The sequence below is a fragment of the Platalea leucorodia genome (genome assembly GCF_965183815.1).
Source record: "Platalea leucorodia genome assembly, chromosome: 3".
Classification (NCBI taxonomy): Eukaryota; Metazoa; Chordata; class Aves; order Pelecaniformes; family Threskiornithidae; genus Platalea; species Platalea leucorodia.
This window is the reverse complement of record NC_138825.1, coordinates 126,382,205-126,401,844: the sequence shown is the minus strand read 5'-3', so window position 1 is coordinate 126,401,844 and position 19,640 is coordinate 126,382,205. Positions and strand designations below refer to the sequence as shown.

Genomic DNA, 19,640 nt, shown 5'->3' with positions numbered 1-19,640 from the left:
TTCGGGAAAGGAGCCCGGCTGCCTCCCCATCCCCAAAACGGATCCGGCGTGTCCCAGCTTAGTTTTTTCCAGGCTATCTCATGGCACGAGTCCCAGACGGGGCTTATTTTAGCAGGTGGACGTGGCGGGGCAGCACGTCCCTGGCTGTCCCCTGAGCAGGACGCTCCTCGTCCGAGCATCACCGGAGCCGGGAGAGGATGTCCTGCTCCGGTTTCCCCTCCTGGCCATTTTTGGGGTGCTCCCTATCTTGGGAGGGTTCAGCCCTTGCTGCCCTCAGGGATTGCTGGGATCTGAGCCCACCCAGTGCAGAGCAGCAAAGCCAATTCCCAAAGAATTCCCCGTGTCCCATCTGGATTTACCAATATCAGTGACAAGTGGCGATTAAGTGACATGACCAAGGCCGTGCGCTTCCCTCCCAATTCCCAGAGATGTAGCCTGATGCATCCTCATGGCCACCAGCAAACAAGAGGCTTGATCCTCCTGACCCCCCCTCTTGCCCTCATCCCGCCGGGAAAAGGGATCCGACATCCCTGTGGTCCTTGGGAGCGGGTCCCAGTGCTGCATGGCAGCGAGGGGACGAGGTGGAGGTGATGGAGAGGAGCAGGACGGGGATGTGAAGGTTGGTGCCGCCCTCGGTGGCACCGAGGTCCCTCCATGCTGGAGCAGCATCCAGAAACCCCCGTACCGGGATGCTCGGAGGTGAGGAAGACCTCGGTGATGGTGCCTTTGCCACCCATGTGTTGCTCCAGCAGCATTTCAGGCTACTTTTAGGGGGGTTGAGCACCTGGGCAGGGGGTTCCCACTTATTTCCCACCCCACCAAGGTGGGGATACACCCCTGCTCCTTGCAACAGGGGCAGAGCATCCCCCGGGGTCTCCAACCGGCATCACCGTCACCTTTCGTCCCCGCCAGCCGGGCGGTGACACAGAGCCTGGCAGCTCCCGGTTGTCATTTGGTGGAGGGTACAAGGGGAGGCTGATAAGGAGCAGGAATTAAGGCTTAATCTTCGTGGAGCCTCATTAAAACTGGCTGGCGGCGTGAGTCAGAGGCTTGGCAGAAAGCTCCCGGGAGAGGGCAAACCCCCCCCCGAAAAATCACTCAGCCCCAAAATGGGGTTTGGCGGAGCCGGGGAGGGGGCTGCAACCCACCCCCCAGCCCTGTCCCCATGTCCCCACGAGACACCGATTCCAACGTCCTGGGAAAAGCAGGTCACATCTGGCTGCGGAGGAGGCTCCGAGATTACGGCTCGGCTTTTCTTCCCGGTTAATTGAAAGATGCTATCGGGCGGGCGGGATGCGGTACCCTGCCAGCATCGCCGGCCAGGGCAGGGCTGGGAGAGAGGGAAACAACCCCCCCTTTGTGCATCGGTGCCCCCCCAAAATGAAATCAGCCCCTTAAGAGGGAAGGACCGAGTGCGGTGGATTTTTTTCTTGCTTCTGCGCTTGGGTTTGGGGCGAGGGGGGGTGGCAGGGTTGTGGGGTGCTGACGGCACGAAGCCCCTCTCTGAGTTTCGCAGCCACGGACCCACGAGAAAAAGAGGGATGCCTTTTCTCCCATTTTTCTCGTTTTTTCCCTTTTTTCACCTTTTTGTTCCCATTTTTTCCATTTCCCCCCATTTTTTTCCATTTTGTCCCCATTGTTTCCGTTTTCCCCCATTTTTTTTCCATTTTTTCCCTTTTTTTATTTTATTTTTCCCCATTTCTTTCCCCTTTTTTTTCCTATTTTCCCCCATTTTTTCCTCTGGGAAAACCAAACCTGGGCCCTATTTCCCAAGACATGCACCAGCCAGCCCCGCTGCCCTCACGCCCAGGGATGCCATCGACCCCGGCAAAGGATGTGACAGCCCCGGTGTCACACCACGGCCACCCCCGTGGCTCCTCGGACACCGGGGCCGCTCCTGGGCACAAACCTTCCTCTTCCTCCCCGAAAACTAAACCTATCCATCCCAGGGAGCGGTGGGATACGGTCACCCCATCCCACAAAAGAGCTTTGGGACCCTCCCCGCTGCTCCGGGCTGCCCCAAGGGCGCATCCTCAGGAGTTTTTAATCCAGTTGAATTACCCTCATTAATATTTGGGGGGAAAAAAAGATGAAAAGAGGTTTTTCTAGAAATCCAGCCTGCGGTTCAGATAACGGTGGGGTCTGGTTATCCGTCAGGACAAGCGGCTTTTATTTATTGCTCCGGGTGGGATGACGGGGGAGATGCAGCCATATAAAAGGGCTGATTTGAGGGGCAGCGGGGAGGATGGAGCGGAGCTCGTGGGATGCGAATAACCCGAGGAGAAGAGGTGGAAGGGGAAGCAGGTGCTTGCTGAGATGGGTTTTATTCGCTTGATTTGAGGCGATTTGGGTTGGGAGCTCGCGGGCAGCGCTGGGGAGATGCTCCCTGCCTCTCCCCAAGGATGCTCCATCCCCTCTTTCCCCGGGAGATGCTAACGGCAGGGTTTATCCCGACAGCGGGATCGCCAAAAACACCTTCGCAGGGGTTTAAAGGCAGCGATGCTCTCGCTTTCCCGGGTCGGGATCAGTCCCGCCACGTGGGGATCACATTTAGGAGCTCCTCGCTTCCCACACCCGGAGCTCAACCAGCCCCAATTAATTTTTTCCCCTGCAAATTCCCACACTGCCCAAAGCCAAGGCCTGATCCAGAGGGCAAGAGAGATGCGACCGGGCAGGATCCGGCCCCGCCGGGAGCCAGCATGGAAGGAGCCACAGCTTTTTCCAGTCAAAAAAGCACAATATTGTCCAACAGTGTCCCCCACTGGCACCGGGTAAAACACTTCCCCGGCTCCCCCAAACCCTGGCGATGCACGGCTTTGTGCCGGCAGCTTTTGGGGGGATTTTAGGGAGAACCAGAGGGATTTGAAGGGGGGGGGGGTTGGCTACAGATGCCTGGCGCTCGCCAGAAAAATAAGCGTTTCCTTTTGTCGATCCCCCTCAATCAGGTAATTGGCCATAATTGGCCGAAATTAGACGCCGCGGCGCGACTGTAAACACAGATGTGGGCTCGAGAGGCTGAGAAAAGCTGTTTAGAGGTAAAAAAGCTCAGGAAGAACATTTCTCCCCACGTCTCAGCCATTCATTCCTGCTTTTTGGGGGGGGGAACTAAGAAAAATCAAAGCAACAAAAAAAACCAACCCATTTTCCTCCTTTTTGTGCTTTTTCAGAGGAAAAAATTGATTGATCGCAAACCGGGCATCTCCCAGAGCGTTCTGCGGTGGCCCCGGTGAAGTCCTGGCTAGAAGAAAAAGGGGCAGAAATACTGAATGGGGAAAGTCGTGGCGTGGCGGCTCCCCAAAAAATCCCCTAAACACTCCTCCCCGTCCTGGAGGAACCCACCGGCGCCCCGCGGGCTTCCCCCCGGCTTCGGGCAGGCGGCCCGCGCCGACTCCTGTTGCATCCCTCCCGCTCCACTCCGGTTGATGTGGGGGCTGGATGGTGAAGCCGAAACTTTTCCTCTTTTGGGATAGAGGGGATGGATTTCTCCCTCCGGGAAGATATTTCATTTAACCCTTAGCAGGGAGGGGAGTATCTATCTGTGAATCGAAGCCGGACGGACCGTTCTCAGACTGAAAAAAAGCAGCCAAGCCCCCCCAGGATGGAAAATTAAAGCGGATTTCCTACCTGCAGGTGTGCTGTCGGCTGCCGGCTCCTCTGATCTGTGACTCCTCCGGCGTCTGTGCCACGGTGGTATATATAGACGGTGTACACACGCATCCCCACACCTCCCTCCCCGAACACGTGCGTCGCTGAGCCCACCCCCGGGGGCTGCCGGCGGAGGGATGCGCCAGCCGGCAGCTGGGGACCGGGGCTGTGCATCCTTCCCCCCCTCCTGCATCCTTCATCCCTTCCTCCTCCTCCTCTCCAAATCTGGGGGGGGGGGGGCAGCCCCGAAAGAGGTGAGGGATGTCGGCCTCGTGGTTAGCCAAAGGCGCGGTGTCGCCGAGCATCCCGGGGTTAGGACGGAGCCCGGGGGGTGTGAAGCCACGGCTCGGTGGCCCCGATGGTCCAGACCTGGGGGGGTTACAAGGACCCGAAGGCACCGGCAGCCGGGTGAGCCCCGAAATCACCCCCACACCCCCCAGCCCTTCCCGGGGGAGCTCTTCCCCCCCTCAGGCTCCAGAAGGAGGTGATGGGGGGGTCCCCAACCCCGTTACCGACCCTCTCCAGCACGGCTGCGGCAATGCCGCACGGCTACCGAGCGCGTCGCGCGTCGATGGCAAGCGTGCGGGTGGGAATAATTGATTTTGGGCTCAGCGGATGATGGCGGGGTGGGGGGGAGCAGAAAATTCCAACTTTACATTTCACGGATGATGGAAACGCCCGGCGAGCCAGACGCAGCCGCGTGCCGGCACCTGGCGAAGCGGGGAGCCGGATTTGGCCGCTCGGGCATCGGGGATAGATGCTGCCTTTGGTTTGGAAAGGCCAAATCGGTCTCGACCTTCAACGGTTTCTCCTGCGAACCAGCATCACCCCATTTTTTTTCCCTATTTAGGTGACCTGCAGCCATAACGCTCAGACGCACCAGCGCGGAGCCAGGACCCCCCCGGGCATCCCTCCCTGCCCCACCTCGGCAATTAAATACTAAAATCTGCCGCGGCGCTGCAATCCTATCTTGGTAATTTCTTGTAATGACTCCCTGGGAAGGGCTGGAGATCGGAGCAAACCGCCTCGGCACGCTTTTTGGTTCGGCTACGGCTGCTAAACAGTTGCGTTTAATGCCCCCGGGTGAGACCTCGGATGCGCCAGTGCTTGGGCGGGCGTAAAAAAAAATAAAATCTAGAAATCGATGAAAATGCCAAAAAGTGGTGAAACGGCATCGTAGGAGTGGGACCTGCCTGGTGCTGGGGGCAAAATGCAAGCCTGGATTTTGGGTGTTTTAGGGGAAAATAGGGCTGGTAAGGAATGCTATGCGGGACCCGCGGGCAGCCTGGGGTGAAGTCGTTCCCCATCATGCTCCCAGGCAAGTGCTGGAGATAGGGAAGCCAATATTTTTTTAATATATATATTTTATATTTATTTTTAAATTTTTAAAATATATTTGTTATCTATATAGCTTCAGTCTTTCCCTAACCAGTGGGTTTTTCATTAAGGGCATATTCCCCGGCTCTCATGCAAAGCCGAGCAGCAGCCGAGCCGGAGCGGGAAGGCTTCGTGCTTCTTTTGTCCTCTCCTGGGGTAATTTTACAAGGTCTCGGGGCCGCCGTTCATCCCGCAGCCCCCCAGAATATTCATTTCTCGGCATTTATTGAAGTGCCGGAGCCTTTTCTCCCCTAACCTGGCCAAAGGGGCTTGCCTCCATGGTCCCTTGTTTGAGCCGGTGATGAGGATGCTGTTGAGCTGGCAGGAGCAGGAGGCAGCAAATGACATCGGGGTGACGTCGTTTACGGTCTCGCTAATTAACGGAGCGGTGGGGGGGGATGATTGACAGCCGAGGTGCCCAAAGCCAGCACGCTAGGCAGGAGAAGTACCCATTTTTGCAGCATTTCCAGGTTTTTCCAGGTCCACGTGGGTACCAGCAGCTAAATCCCCATCAGCGGTACTGGGGAGGGAACGGGTTTGGGATCTGGGGATGATTCACCCCTTGTAAAATTAGGATAGAAAATACAGATGCATTTTTTTTAAGTTTTTTTGGGCATTTCTGTTTCAAAGTTGGGTCCGACTGAGCGCTCTCCTCCCCGGCTCGGAGTGGGGGGAGAGCATCCCTGGCGAGGAGGAGCAGGAGGATTCGAAGTGACAGGCAATTAGCAGCGAAAAGCAACGATCCTTTTCAGAAAGAGGACATAAAGCAGATGGGATCTGGCGCAAGGGAAACATGGAGAGGATTCGAAAGCTGCCTGGAGGACACGGGAGCTGGAAAACTCGGGAACTGGGAAGTTGTGCTGTTCCTCTGGTCTCGTGGATCCCTTCAATGTCGCGGTCGGAGGGGCCGAGGACATACCCAAGCCTGTCTGATGCATCCCATGTTCGCTTTGGGATGCTGCCTGATTATTTTCCTAATTAACTCCGGGCATGTATAGGGCAGCCACCCCCTCCATCAAGAAGAACACCCCCCCGAGCATCGCCTCCTCTCCCAGCCCTGCTCGGGTACCACCGCCCAGGAGATGATTTTCCAGGAGCTTTTCAAGAATCAAGCGCTCGACGCCGGGGCCGCATCCTGCTGACGGGCAGCCTGGGTGAGGTGCTTTGATAGGACGAAGCAGCAGTTTGCAGGGCTGCATCGCCCCCAGTTTGGGGTTGATAAATGCCAACGGTGGGGTACAGACCGGCGCTGCTGATTTACTCCCATCAGCAATGATGGGGGGCTTTGAGCTCTGCCCTGGAAGGGTGAGGATGAGCGTGATGAAGGCTCAAGCCCTTTCTGCGCCCCTGCAAGCAGCTCAGGGCCGGGCAGGGGAGTGGGGCTGGCACACTACGTCCCCTCGCCAAGTCGGGGCTCGCATGGCCACCGAACACCGCAGCCGGCCGGGTCCTGCTGGGCGGCAGCCGGGAACTTAGCGGGCACGAGAGGAACCCGTTTGCATCCTTCAATGTCGATAAACCTTAACCAAGGCTCCCGCCTCCGGGCCGCACCTGGGGACCGCTGGAAGCCCTGCTGAGGATGCCGAGGGTTGCCTGGAGACCTGCCTGCACCGAGCAGGAGGCAGATGCTCTGAGCAGGGGTGAGGGCAGGCGGCGAACCCCAAATTTAAATGCAAAGGAGGGGAAGCAGCTCTTTGCCAAGCCATGGGGACCAGGCACATGGGGGGCACCCGCCGGCTCCATCACCATCGAGACGATGGGTGCTGTGGGTAATATCGCAACCAGGTTGGAGCTGATGCAGTTCACTGGGTGGGAAAATAAACCGCTTTTTGCTCAGGTTAGTTTTCCACTGCTTTAGCGAGTCGGATGAGCTCGGGAAGGGGTCTGATGGGTGTGATGGGGCAGAAACCATCCTCCCTTGCGGATGCAGCTTTTCACAGGCAAAGCAGCATGTAATCCTCTGCCCGGTCTCCGCCGTAACGTGGGCAATAACGGCTTCACTGCTGGGACTCCAGCAGGTCCTGGCTGAAACGAGTCTGAGGTCAAGAACGGACGAGTTGAGGAATTTGGGAGAAGCGTTAAGAAAAAAAAACATGAAAGGGAGGGGAGAGCAATCCCTTCCTGCACTTTGCATCAAGCAGGAAAGAAGGAAAGACGATATTCCTACAAGGGAAGAGGGACTAGAGCAATTCAGCTGGAGGCAACATCTGAGAAGATCATAATTTCTGCTTGGTGCCCTTCATCCCTGCTGCCAGGAAGGGCAAATTTGGACATGGCCACTCCATTTTGCATTGGGAAAGGGAGGTTTTACCCCCAAGGTCCAAGGGTCGTGGCTGCTCCTTTCTGCACAGCCTCAAGGTTTCATCCTTGGAGATGCTGGAACCACGTCTGGACGGGCGCTGAGCAGCGTGACCTGCTTTGAGGTTGGCCCTGCTTTGAGCAGCGTTGGGACCAGAGCCCTCCGGAGGTCCCATCGCACCTTCCTGGGACTTTCTGACCCAAGAGGGATGAAAGGTAGCAGGGACCCAAAATGGGCCAGGAGGACCTTTATTAAAAATAATGATGGGGGAGGATTTCACCTCCCTGCCTGGAGTGACCCCTGGAGTCACAGAACATGGCCATCCCCACCCATCTCTGTCTCCATCTCCATCTCCATCTCTGTCTCCGTCTCTGTCTCCATCTCTGTCTCCATCTCCGTCCCCATCTCCATCCCTGAGCTGGTCCCAGTGGGGATGGGGTGGCTCTTGGAGAGTGGCAGTAGCTGGGGAGCATCTCTGGCCCACAGCAAGGTGACAGAGAGCATCCATCCTGGTGTTTTTTGAATTACTTTGTGGGACCAAACTGCCCGGACCAGACCAGAAACCCTCCACCACCACCCACTTTGCTTGCAGATGGGCCTGGAGCCCTCACCCTTCTTCTGGTGTTGGTTTTGGGGGTCCTGTCACACCAACCCTATACAAAGAACAAAGATGGGTGATGTCTTTTCTTCAAACATCTCCAATTTTGGCATTCAAGGCAATTTTTGCCCCCAAAGCTCTTTGTACCAGCATCCCAGGCCATCCTCCTGGTTACCCCATGCTGGGACACACCATCCCCAAGCATCCCCATGGCTCTGCCCTCCTCAGCTCTGCTCTCCCATGGGACACACGGATGTCAGCTGCCACTACCATCACCACATACCCACCTCGGCGTGAACCCATAAAGCAGAGAACGGCCGGACAACGGCCTGCGGTCTTCTCCAAGCAGAACCATGAACAGGTTCTTCAAGAAATAAAACCAACGGGAGATATTGCCGGCAACGCAAGAGCTCTGTCGCTTGATGCTCAGCCTCAGTGAATGGTGGGGGCTCAATGGGGCCCATCAAGTATTTGTGCTATCTCGTTAGAAATTGCAGTTTTATTGAAAGCCCGATTGTGCTCATTTAGCTGTCGCTCAAACCCTTCTGCAGCCGCTTATTAGTGCTGGAGCGAGGAGCAATAAAACTTTGCTGAAGATCACCCATCCTTTCACAAATTACATCTTACTGATGAATTAAGGCCGTCAAGACGATGGTGCCTGAAAGCTGGAGGGATATCTGAATTTCAGAAGAAGTGCCCGAAGCCATTACCCCTCTCTATTCATCACTCGTGGAGCCACATCTGGAGCGTTGCATGGGATGCTCGGCTCCGAGGAGCAGCGCAGGGACCGGGAGGCCACGGGGATGATCGGAGGCTGGAGGATGGGATGTCGGAGGAGCTGTTAAAAAAGGCTGTGGAGCAGCTTTTTGTTCAAATGGAGGGGGAAAATGGTCGATCCGACCCCAAATATGCTCCAATGTACGGTGTGTCATCCCTCGTACATCCCCTCCACGCTGATGGCGGGCGGTCCAGCAGGAGATGGGCTTGAGCCCAATGTGGGGTGGGAAAATCACCTTATTAGCACCATAGGCTGATTTTGGGGGGAAAAACTCTTGAGTTTAGGCAAATCCCTAAAAATACTTCAGGGCAGAGAAAGACACTTGTAGGAGAAAGATTTTAACCCATAGTGTGGGGAGTGTGGACACATCCATACACGTGTAGGTGGGTTTAGGGGCAGCCAAAAAATTGCTGGCCGAGGCTCTCTGCCCCCCAAAGCACCCAGGAGCAACGATGCTGTGAGCCCGTGGTTGTTATATTTATGTTCAACCCCTGAGGCCAGCACTTGAAAGATGGGAAGGATGATGTTCAAACCATCTACTCGCTTCTTGCTCTGGGGCCACGGCACCCCCCGTCTCCTCCTTCCCGTGAAAAAAAAATCTTCCCTGGGGAAAAAAATCTGCTCGGCTCAGCTCCGTCTGATGGATGGCGGCGGGGATGGGCTGGCGAGAAACCAGATTGAAACCGGTGACTCATTTCCCACCGGCGGCTATTTTGAGGGAGAAAAGTGGCCGTTCCCCACCCCCCAACATCCATCAGGTGGTCGGAAAGTCCCCGCAGCCACCTCCGACACCCGCCGCGCTGCCGCGGGGCGGCCAAATGAGTTTTCACCCTAATTGGATCTTTTTCTCTCTTTTCTTGCGTCCCCATCCCGTGCCATCCTCTGCTGGACGCGGGATGAGGATGCAGCTTCGTCCCTGCTGGTAGCCGGACCCCCTGCGCCCCCCCGCAGATGTTGATGGGTAACATCTGGCGGCGATGGAGCAGCTTTCCCTGGGAGGGGAGATAATTAGCAATCAGCTTCCCTAGGAGATTGCCATCACTTATAGACACTGCGATGTCTATAGGCGCCGAGACGGAGCCGCTACCAACCCAGAAATACCAGCACAGATGCCCTGGGGGGGGGTTTGGGGCAGGATTTGGGTTTTGAGATGCCGATGATCCCATCCGAGAGCGAGCGGAGGAGGGCTCTGAGCCCAAAGCACCCGCACGCATCCATCCTTCCGCAGCTCCAAACGCTCGCGCTGCCTCCGGCCGGGCTCACGCCGGGGAAAAAGATCTTGAAGTTTAATGAAACAGGTTCAGCAATCAATAAAAAAAAAAATTAACTCTAAGGGATCTCTTTGCTCAGCAGCAACTAAATCTCTCCTGCCGCTCATCAGTGCAGCCCAGCCGACCAGCCTCGCACCCTCCGCTCGCCTCGTCGTTCCCAGTGCGGGTCCCAGCATCCTCCCAGCAAGGAGCCTGGGCTGGTACCTGCTAAACCACGATGCGCCAAAACATAACCCCCAAACCCCAGCATTTGGTGCTTTGTGAAAGAAAAACTGCTACATCACTGTCGTCTTTAGCGCATAAAACCTCTGAGTCACCGGAGGAATGTGCAGCGCTTTTTAATAGAGTCCAAACTGTCCCAGCGGGCCCGCTGTTTAACATTCAGGGCTTTGATTTATTTTATCTTTATTTATTTAGATTCCTCCATTAAAATATTCCCCCCCAACACCCCGACGCATGGGATGATGCGTTTGCAGGAGCGAAGGGGAGCCGGTGCTGGATGCTGCGCAGGTGAGGAAGGACAGACCGCCCGCACCACCAGTTATCTTGATGCTTTATTATTTTTTTAACCCCAATATAAAAATAACAATTATCCCTAATAGCAGGAGCGGGTTTCTGGACGATGCTGGGCAAGGGGTGGGAAGGATGGGGTGGTCCCCCCACGAGAGATGGGGAAAGAGGCAGCTCGGGGCAGACATGCTACAGGTCTGCAAAAGCCTCCCCGGGAAGTAAAGTTAATACAAAAATTACTTTTTTCCAGGATAAAATACAGAAATGCAGCAAGCAGATGGGCGGCTGGAAGGGGCGAGGAGGAGGGATGAGCCACGGGCTCCTCGCTGCGGGACATCGCGGCAGCTGAAGGATGCTGCCGTGATAACAACGGAATAAAAATCCAGCGAAGGCAATTAAAACCCTCCCCGGCAGCCGGGCATGGCTGGGAAGGTGATGGGGTGGTATCCGACATCCCACTGGGCTCATCCTCTCCGGAGCATCTCCGTGTGGAGCCAGGATTTGGGGCTGATGTGCCCCGGGGGGGTGATGCCGCATCCCTGGGTCTGGCTCCTTCTTTTTAAGATGCAAGGAAATATTTCAGACGGATGCTGTGGTTTTATTTCATACCAGGAGTGCTGGATGTTATTAAAACCCATCTCGAGGGGGTGTGATGGCCACGCAGAAGTCGGCCACGGGGGAAACCTCCCCAGCCTTGCTGATGAACGCCGGAGGACCGGAATGCGCTGGTCCTCGGGGCTGGCACCCAGCTGCAAGCCTGGGTCCCATCTCTGGGACGTCCCAGGGTGACGTGTGGGACCACTGTGGGGTTTTATTCGGTTGCAATTCCTGATGCAAGTGCAACCAGGGTGGACATCTTGCGTGGTTTCTCACCAGGGGACCACAGTAGCCCTCATTGCTGGGATGGAGATGGTCCCAGCTGCCTTTTGCTGGTCCTTCCTCCTGGCCCCATCAGTGCTAAGGGCTTATTTAGGACACGGATATCTCCAGACACTTCCTGAAATTGTATTTTAGTTGGGAAACGTGGCCAGGCAGAGTTTAACGGGAGTGGGAACAAAATGTGGGATGGTCTGAAACCCCCCTGCCAAGAAATTCACAGCAACCAAATCCAGTCGCTCTCTGTAAAATTAAAATATCAGTAAATGGCTCCATTTTTCAGTGAAATCGGGACATTAAAAAATGGTTTGTTTTGTTCATTTTTGCGGGTGCGGTGGGGAAACCCCCGTGCACACCTGATTTTCTCTCCCGGCCGCAACACAGAGGGAAATAAGAAACCCGACTGAACCGGCGCGTTTCCACTGCCTGAAACCGCTGCAAACTAAGAGAAATGAGCTGGAAATGAGCCTGCCCCTGGTGAAACCCCGTCCTCCTCCTCCTCAGAGGCACGGTCCGGACCCCGAGCCAGGGCTGAGGACGAGGGGGTGACCCGCAGTTCGGGGTGACCCCCAAATGACGCTCCATCCCCCAAATGACGCTCCATCCCCCAAATGATGCTCAATCCCCCAGATGATGCTCGATCCCCCAGATGATGCTCCGGGATGCGGGCACATCCCTCTCCTGCTCTTTTCAAGGCGTTTGATGGCACCGTGTCTCGGGGGGCTGCACCAGGACCCTGCTTTGGGCTCTGGACCCTCTGGGTACCTACCAAAAGTTTCCAAAAAATGGTAGTTATTTCATTTTTTTGTTAACCATCCAGGCCAAATCAGAGGTAGGAAGCGAAGGCAGGGAAGCGGCTGCATTTCTTTGCGTTGTGCAATTGCTTCGCTAACCACCGCCGGGACAAGGGGACAGACAGACGGACGGACGGACGGACGGAGGGACGGACGGACGGGGAGGACACAGCCCCCGCTGCGGCGCCCAGTGCCCCTCGCCACGCCGGCCCACACGCGGAGTTTTGCGGAGGTTTGTCCTAAGCGGGCACCCGTCTTCCGCCGCAGAGGCTGCTGGGACTTGTAGTTTCCCCTCTCTCCGCCACCACCGCGCAGGCGCAGAACTTCCCTGCCGGGGCTGCTTGAACCGAGGAAGGCGAAGCGTTCGCCGATTGGTCCGGCGGCGGCTTCACTCCTCCCCATCGCTGACTTGTGATTGGTTCGCCCGCGCCTCCTGCCTTCTGGTTGGCCGGCTGCGGCCAGGGGGCGGGGCTGCGCGGCGGTGGCGGGAATTGCGGTTGCGGCGGTGGGGCCGAGCGCGAGCGGGCGGCGGCGGCGGTGAGGAGAAGCGGGGAGCGCCGGGCTGTGGGAACGGCTGGGGCAGGGGCTGAGGCGAGTGGAGGCGGGAGGGAGCCGGGCCTGAGGGGCTGGCGGGGAAGGGAGCAGGGGCCCTGAGGCGGGGCGGGGGTCTTGGGCCAGGTACTGGGAAGAACTGGGCCTGAAGAGGTGGTGGAGGTGGGGAAAAAGGGGCTGAGGGGGAGGACTTGGGGCTGGAGGGGTGGGGAAGGGGTCTGAGGTGGGGCAGGGAAGGAGTCTTAGACAAGAAATGGGGAGGAGCTGGGCCTGAGGAGATGGTGGAAGGGGGCAGGGGCTGGGGGTGGGGCAGGGGCCTGAGGTGGCCGAGGGGGTCTTAGTTGAGATGGTGGAGAGAGGTGGGCCTGAGGTGGAGGTGGGGAAGGCGGCAGGGGAGGTGGGGAAGGGGCCCGAGGTGGGGCAGGGGTCTTAGGCGAGCAGTGGGGAAGGGCTGGGCCTGAGGAGATGGCGGAGGTGGGGAAGGGGCTGGGGGAGGGGATGAGGGAAGAGGCTGGGGGAGGGGCTGGGGGGGATGAGAAAAGAGGATGGGGGGATGGGGGAAGGGGATGGGGGATGGGGGAAGGGGATGGGGGATGGGGGATGGGGGAAGGGGATGGGGGATGGGGGAAGGGGATGGAGGGGATGGGGGAAGGGGATGGGGGGGTGGAGATGGGAAGGGGGCGGGGCTGGGCGCGGGGAGGGGGTGTGGTCATGCCATGGGGCGGGGCTGGGCTACAGTGGTCGGGGTTTGGGCTTTGGTGGGGGCTGCTTTGGAGAGGAGTGGGGGGCCGAGGGCTGGAGAGTGGGGAATAGGGTGGGAGAGGGTTGGGAGGGCTGGGTGGGAAGGGGAAAGGTTTGGGGAAGGAGCACAGCGGGGGGATGGAGCTGGAGGAGGGAGGGAGGGATGGAGAAGGAAGCTGGGGTGGGCTGGGAAGAGGGGGCTTAGGTTGGGGGAGCTGGACTGGGGGTTTGGGGAGGGAGAAGAATTTGGGGGGAAGTGGGGGCTTTGAAGGCGGCGGGAGGTGGGGTAGGGAGTAAGGGAGAGGTTTGAAGGGGGAAGGATTAAGGGGATGGGGAAAGGAACACGTGGGGCATGAAAGCAGAGACAAACTGGGTTGGGAGAGAAGAATTTATGTGTTGATTACAGCAAAATGGGCTGGCGTTGAAGAGCACTGGAGCAGGGAGGAGTGAGATGAGGGGCTGAAAGGGGAGCGGGGTTGTTAGGGGATAGGGCTGGGGGGAACTGAATGAGGAACCATGAGAATCGCAGGGAGAGCCTGTGCTAGAGAGTGCAGTGAAGAACAAGCGGGGGTAGGTGGCCTGGGAGTGGGACAGGGAGCTTGAGGCGGAGGGGAAGTGCAGTGTGAGGCTTGTGAAGGGGTTGGAAGAGGCTGAGCTGGAGAAAGAGGGGGAGTATCAGGACTGGTAGAAAATTGGTGGTGGAAGTGCAGGGACATGATGTAGCCATTGATGGATAAGTACAATTAGGAGGGGGGAAAGTGAGGGTGAAAGATCTAGTGCCGAACTGGCACTTGTGGCTAACTTTATTTCTTTAAAAGTCAATTCTGGTAACAGTAAGTTCAGCTGTTACCCAGGAGGTCTTGTCTTCCTTTCCTGCCCTGCTTAGGAAACGTGTCTACATCGTTCTTTTTCTTTCTCACTAAACTTCATCTGCTGTGGACAAATCAATGTCACTTCCCAGGTGGCTGTATCCCACTGTGCAGTCAGGATTGTACTTGATAATGTCTCAAAGTTACCATGGATATAGGTTTTCTCTTAAAACCCCGTTTTAGCTGCTGGTCCTCATGCAGCTGCATCATATACTGATGCATATACCGCTAAAATTGACACCGGTTGGAAGTATTTGCGGTTGATCATTGGTAAGCTGCTTTGTTTGGGAGAGTTTTAAGCTTTTTATCCCCTTCTCTTCCAAGGTTTTACTGCAGGTGACGACTGATTGCCATGAGTTCAAGTATTTTCCTCTGATTTGCTGTTCACTGGGCCGAAGTGAGGGATGGCTACGGAAGCCAAGTACAGCATCGTTCGAGAAGTGGGCCGAGGGAGCTATGGGGTGGTTTACGAGGCCATCGTTAATCAAACTAGAAGCAAAGTAGCTGTTAAAAGGATGCACTGTAACGTGCCTGAAAATGTAGAACTGGCTCTGCAAGAGTTCTGGGCCCTGCAGAGCATCCAGAGGCAACATGAAAACGTGATCCAGTTGGAGGAGTGTATCCTGCAGAACGGCCAAGTCTTTCAGCCAATTAGTCATCGTTACAGGAAATCAGACAGCCATTTGCTGCTCATTGAGACCTGCCTGAAAGGGCGGAGGTGCATGGATCCCAAATCCGCCTGCTTTCTGTGGTTTGTGATGGAGTTTTGCGACGGTGGCAACATGAACGAGTACCTGCTGTCTCGCAGCCCCGATGCTCAGCTGAATAACAGCTTCATGCGGCAGCTCAGCAGCGCCGTGGCTTTCCTGCACAGAAACCAGATCGTGCACAGAGACCTGAAATCTGACAATATTTTGATTTCTCATAGACGCGGAAGTCCCATAGTGAAGGTAAGGGAATAAAACTTTGCTGTGAAAAGCACGTGATCTACGTGCTTATGCATCACGTGCTTTGGAATGGTCTTTTGGTAAGTCTTGTGATACTCACAGCTTGTAATAAATGTACTCAGAACATCTGTTATCAGTTGTGGGCTTTTTTTTTTAGGCGTCTTGGAAGGAAGTAGAGATCACGATGGTTCTGTAACGTTCTTCGTCCCTATCCTGTTGAGAGGAGCCGTTCAGGGCTGCCTCACTTCCGCACGCTAGATAATCGGGGAGATCGTGATCACTCAAAAATGAAGCAATATTTTCCGTGCCCTTAAACTTTAAGAACATACTGGCCTGTTACAACAGCCAGCGCTCCAATATTGCTGCCTCAAGCACATATTGACGTTCAGGGGAGGCGGGGAACGTCTTCGCGCGGGTTGATGCCCTGCTTGAGATGAAGGCTGGCTAGCTGCCTTGTACAGGCTTTCAGTCTGGTGCTACAGCTGCTTTTCAGAGAGCTGGAAAAGCTGGGAGCCATCTTGCTCCTGAACTTTCAACCCTGAGGGTTCCTCTAGTTAGACATAAAATTACAGGTCGGTGCCTGGGAGATAATTCACGTCTTGACCGTTCGGATCAATAATGGTGTTTGTACTTGGACCTGTAGAGCAGTCAAGGGACGTTTAAATCAATGTCATCTTAATCACCATGGATAATAACGGTAATGCAAGAGATTCGGTGCGCTCACTGGGGAACAGTAAGAGCCTCTCCTACCGTAGATCTACGACGTAGATGTCGTTCAAGGTATGTTCATGCCCGATTAGATGTAATCAGAATGAACTTCACAGAAAGATAACGAACAGATACCAGGTTTGCCCACCTTAGGAAGGGGAACAAACAACAGGAAAGGAGTTGGCGAATGGACAGCTAACAGGAATCATCGGCTCTTTGTTTCACAAGTGTCAGTGCCATGCTGTGGGTGGATTTCGGAGCGGAATTCGCTGTGCCGCTGTTTGTAAACGCGCATGTAAACTTGATATTTGTGAATAAGTTATTTTGCTTTTCTTATGCATTGCAGGTAGCAGATTTTGGCCTCAGCAAGGTGTGTCAGGGGAAAGGGAACGTGAACCAGCATCGCTTCTCCTCTGCCTGCGGGTCAAACTTCTACATGGCTCCAGAAGTATGGGAAGGTCACTACACTGCCAAGGCTGACATATTTGCCCTTGGGATCATTTTCTGGGCTATGGTCGAGAGGATCACCTTCCGAGACGGGGATACTGAGAAGGAGTTGCTCGGTGAGGATGGGATCGGTGCTGTCCTGTTGTCAGTGGACGTTCTGGATCTGTGGGGATCTTCTGAGAGGTGTTTTTCCCAGGCATAGTTACAAACGCTGTGGCATATATGCTTTGGATGTGGCTTTTTCCAGGACTTTGCAACCCAAAGAAACCCAAAGTTGGGTTTTTTTTGGGTGTTTTGGGGTTTTGTTTTTAAGAGAATTGCAAAGAAAGTTCTTTTGGTTCAGCATGCGTTGCTCCTCATTTGGTTGCTTCTCATGCAGGGTTTCCAGGTCTTGAAGAGATATCACTAAGGCAGAGGGAATGCTTTTTATATTTACAAATCATTTTGTTTGGAAGATCATTCCTTCTGCCAGAAATACTCTGTGGGACTGAAAGGTTAAGGGAAAGATCACTTCTGGCTTCTCCGCCCTCAGGCCTTCCTTACCCTAAGGAACGCTCTTCAAAAATGGATTTGGCCCTTATTGTCACTAAAGAATTGTAAGAGAAAAAACTTGTAGCTGTTGGTGATGCGTCTGTCTTACAGCAATGCTCTTCATGGAGGAGTTAGTATCTGTGTGCTTCCATTTGCTCAGAAATGCTTTTAATGCTCTTAAAACCAAAATCTTTCTGGAATTGGGCTTATGGGTTCGCTTGTATGCTTGACTTGGCATAACCAAGGGACGGGATCACTCGGAGCGCTGAAAGGATGTTCCAAGGAGCCAAATAATAAACTGGGAAAGGATGTTTAGATAAGCTTCGCTGCCATCTGGCTGAGCTTCCTCGCGGTTTAGAGATGCAAGATCTCACAGGGATGACTCCTCCGATGGCCTGCTCTCCCTCCCTCCCCGCCTCCTCCTTCCTCCAAATCCCCCGCATATAGGCATGCTTGAAATACTTTGTACTAAATGATTTCAGAAAAGTGTATTGCATTGGAAAATCCATCTCGAGAGGAGAGAATGCCAGTCATGCACATTAGCATAATAACTGAACACGTCTACCCAGGCGCTGAGATCATAGTATACCTGTCTGTCTTTCTTTTAAATGTTTAAATTCTTAAAAGGAATTTCCACGGAGGAACTTTGAGAAGCTATTGTGCTACCCCTTTAATTTTTTTCATCTTCAAGTAGGCTCCGTTCTAATTCTATTATTTATTTCTTTTTAAAATGCCAAACATTGACAAATGTTTTAGTTCCTGCCTACAGAAACAAGCAAATGGCTGCAGCTGAGACCAAAGCACGAACAGATTTCATTAAAATAGCTACCCGCCAACTTGAGATAAGGAGTTTGCAAGGCCAACCTTTTCTATACACAGACAGGTCACTGCCTTTGAAACATTTATTCTTTGCCTGGTGCAGGGGCAGAACGGTTTGAGTGAGCAAAGCTGTTTTTACTGTCTGTTTTGGAAGCTGGTTAATCATTTTCAACAACCGGTGAAATTATTTAGATTACCAGGAGCAAATTTACATTTCCCTTCCTTAATCTTGCCGAGGAGAAGTTGGCTAACAGTAAATGGCATATGCTGTCATTTTAATTGAAAATTGTTTGACTAACTGAGCAAATAAGTTGTGCGTTTAACTCTTTCAAGTCCCCTCAGCCGAGCCCAGTCTGTCTCCCTCTTCTAGAGGTTCCCAGTCTGCTAGTAGGGGGAAACGGAGGAAAATGGAGGAAGTTCATTTCAGCAGGCCGTTTTCTCTGCCGACGGTCCGTATAACTGCTTGAGGAGCACGCCGTGCTTAAACTTGCTCCCTCTGTTCCACGCACGGTTATGCACACAGCCTTGTGCAACAGCTTGATTACTGTGTGAAAGTAAAAGCCTCTTCTGATAACAACCTCTCCCAATATTTGACTTGGCGGTCGCCTCTTAATAAGTGATCTTTCTGGTAATCTTTCAGATGTTTTAGTTTCCAGGTTGTCTATCCGTACTGCGCACAACAGCGTTTTGTGTAGACTTCCCTCTACCTGTATAACTGACTCCTTCTAATCTGTGTCCAGGAACTTACATCTGCCAAGGCAAGGAGCTTATTCCCCTCGGAGAAGCGTTGCTGGAGAATCCCAACATGAAATTACAAATTCCCCTGAAGAACAAGAAGTCCATGCCAGATGATCTCTGCAAGCTCCTGCACGATATGCTGGCTTTTAACCCAAAGGAAAGATTGGATGCCTTCCAGCTAGAAGTCCGAATCAGGCAAATCTCCTACGGCAAAAAGCGTCAACGCTCTGTCTCGTAGAGATGAAGGACGTTCAGGTTAGTGTCTCTGCCAGGCTACTCCCTATTTAGGCTGAGTTTACGGGGGATTTTTTGTGATTGACCTCCAGGCCAAAGCCCTCTAAATCAAACGTGACCTGTGGCAGTTCTGAAAATTCAGCGATAGAAAGATACAGTCACACTAGAAGAAGAAAAGGCTTTGATAAACGTTTGGGAAAAGGAATTTGGTTGAAGTACATCTCTCAGAGAAAGTTTCGCTTCCTTAATGGTGTTTGTTCAGGGAATTGGCTGTGCTGCCTGTATTTGGGCCAGCCTGTCCTTTACCCTAGACCTCATCTGTTTCCACAAATGAGGGCAGATCTCTGCCATCACTCCAGCATTTACCCATGCTTGTGTTTGTTGCTTTTACAATCTATTTGCTAACTAAATAAAACCTAAAGTGGGCAAAGTTACTGCGTATTTGTAGGGGTGCATCTTAAATATGGTATTCAGGTACGATAGGAACTGTCAGAGTAAAGACAGATTTTCTTTTTTTATTAATTAAAGCAGTGTTAGTGCTCGGAGCGTATCAGAGCTGGGTGCGCCAGACGATAGAGGAGCTTCCTGTCCTGAACTGTTTAACATGTAAAGGCCTTGAAGAATGTCTTGGAAAAGGTTGGACTGGAAGTCTGGTGGTCTTGCTGAGTCCTGCAGCGAGACTGGTGTTTTCATGTGCCCACTTTGCGGGGGGGAAAAAAAAAATTGATCCTAATCCTTGTGAGTTCGGGATGGCCTCTGTAGTACCTGCCGCGATGGAAGTTTGAACGTCCAACATAAAATTCGAGACGGTCTGTCAGATCCCGTGTCTTTCAGCAGAGCAATGAAAATACAGAAGGGAGTTTCCAGGATTTTCAAGTCCCGTCTTCTGCTATCGTGGGCTTCGTA

At 54.0% G+C, this 19,640-nt stretch overlaps 1 protein-coding gene across 1 annotated transcript; it reads left to right on the top strand.

Moving 5' to 3' along the window:
* Nucleotides 1-14,714: 14,714 nt before the first annotated feature.
* Nucleotides 14,715-18,738, top strand: LOC309587662 (serine/threonine-protein kinase PDIK1L-like; the record flags this gene model as incomplete). Its single annotated transcript, XM_082305988.1, has 3 exons — nt 14,715-15,260; nt 16,312-16,528; nt 18,503-18,738. 3 exons carry the CDS (start codon nt 14,715-14,717, stop codon nt 18,736-18,738), a joined length of 999 nt encoding a protein of 332 aa, XP_082162114.1.
* Between the last annotated feature and the right edge of the window lie 902 nt (nt 18,739-19,640).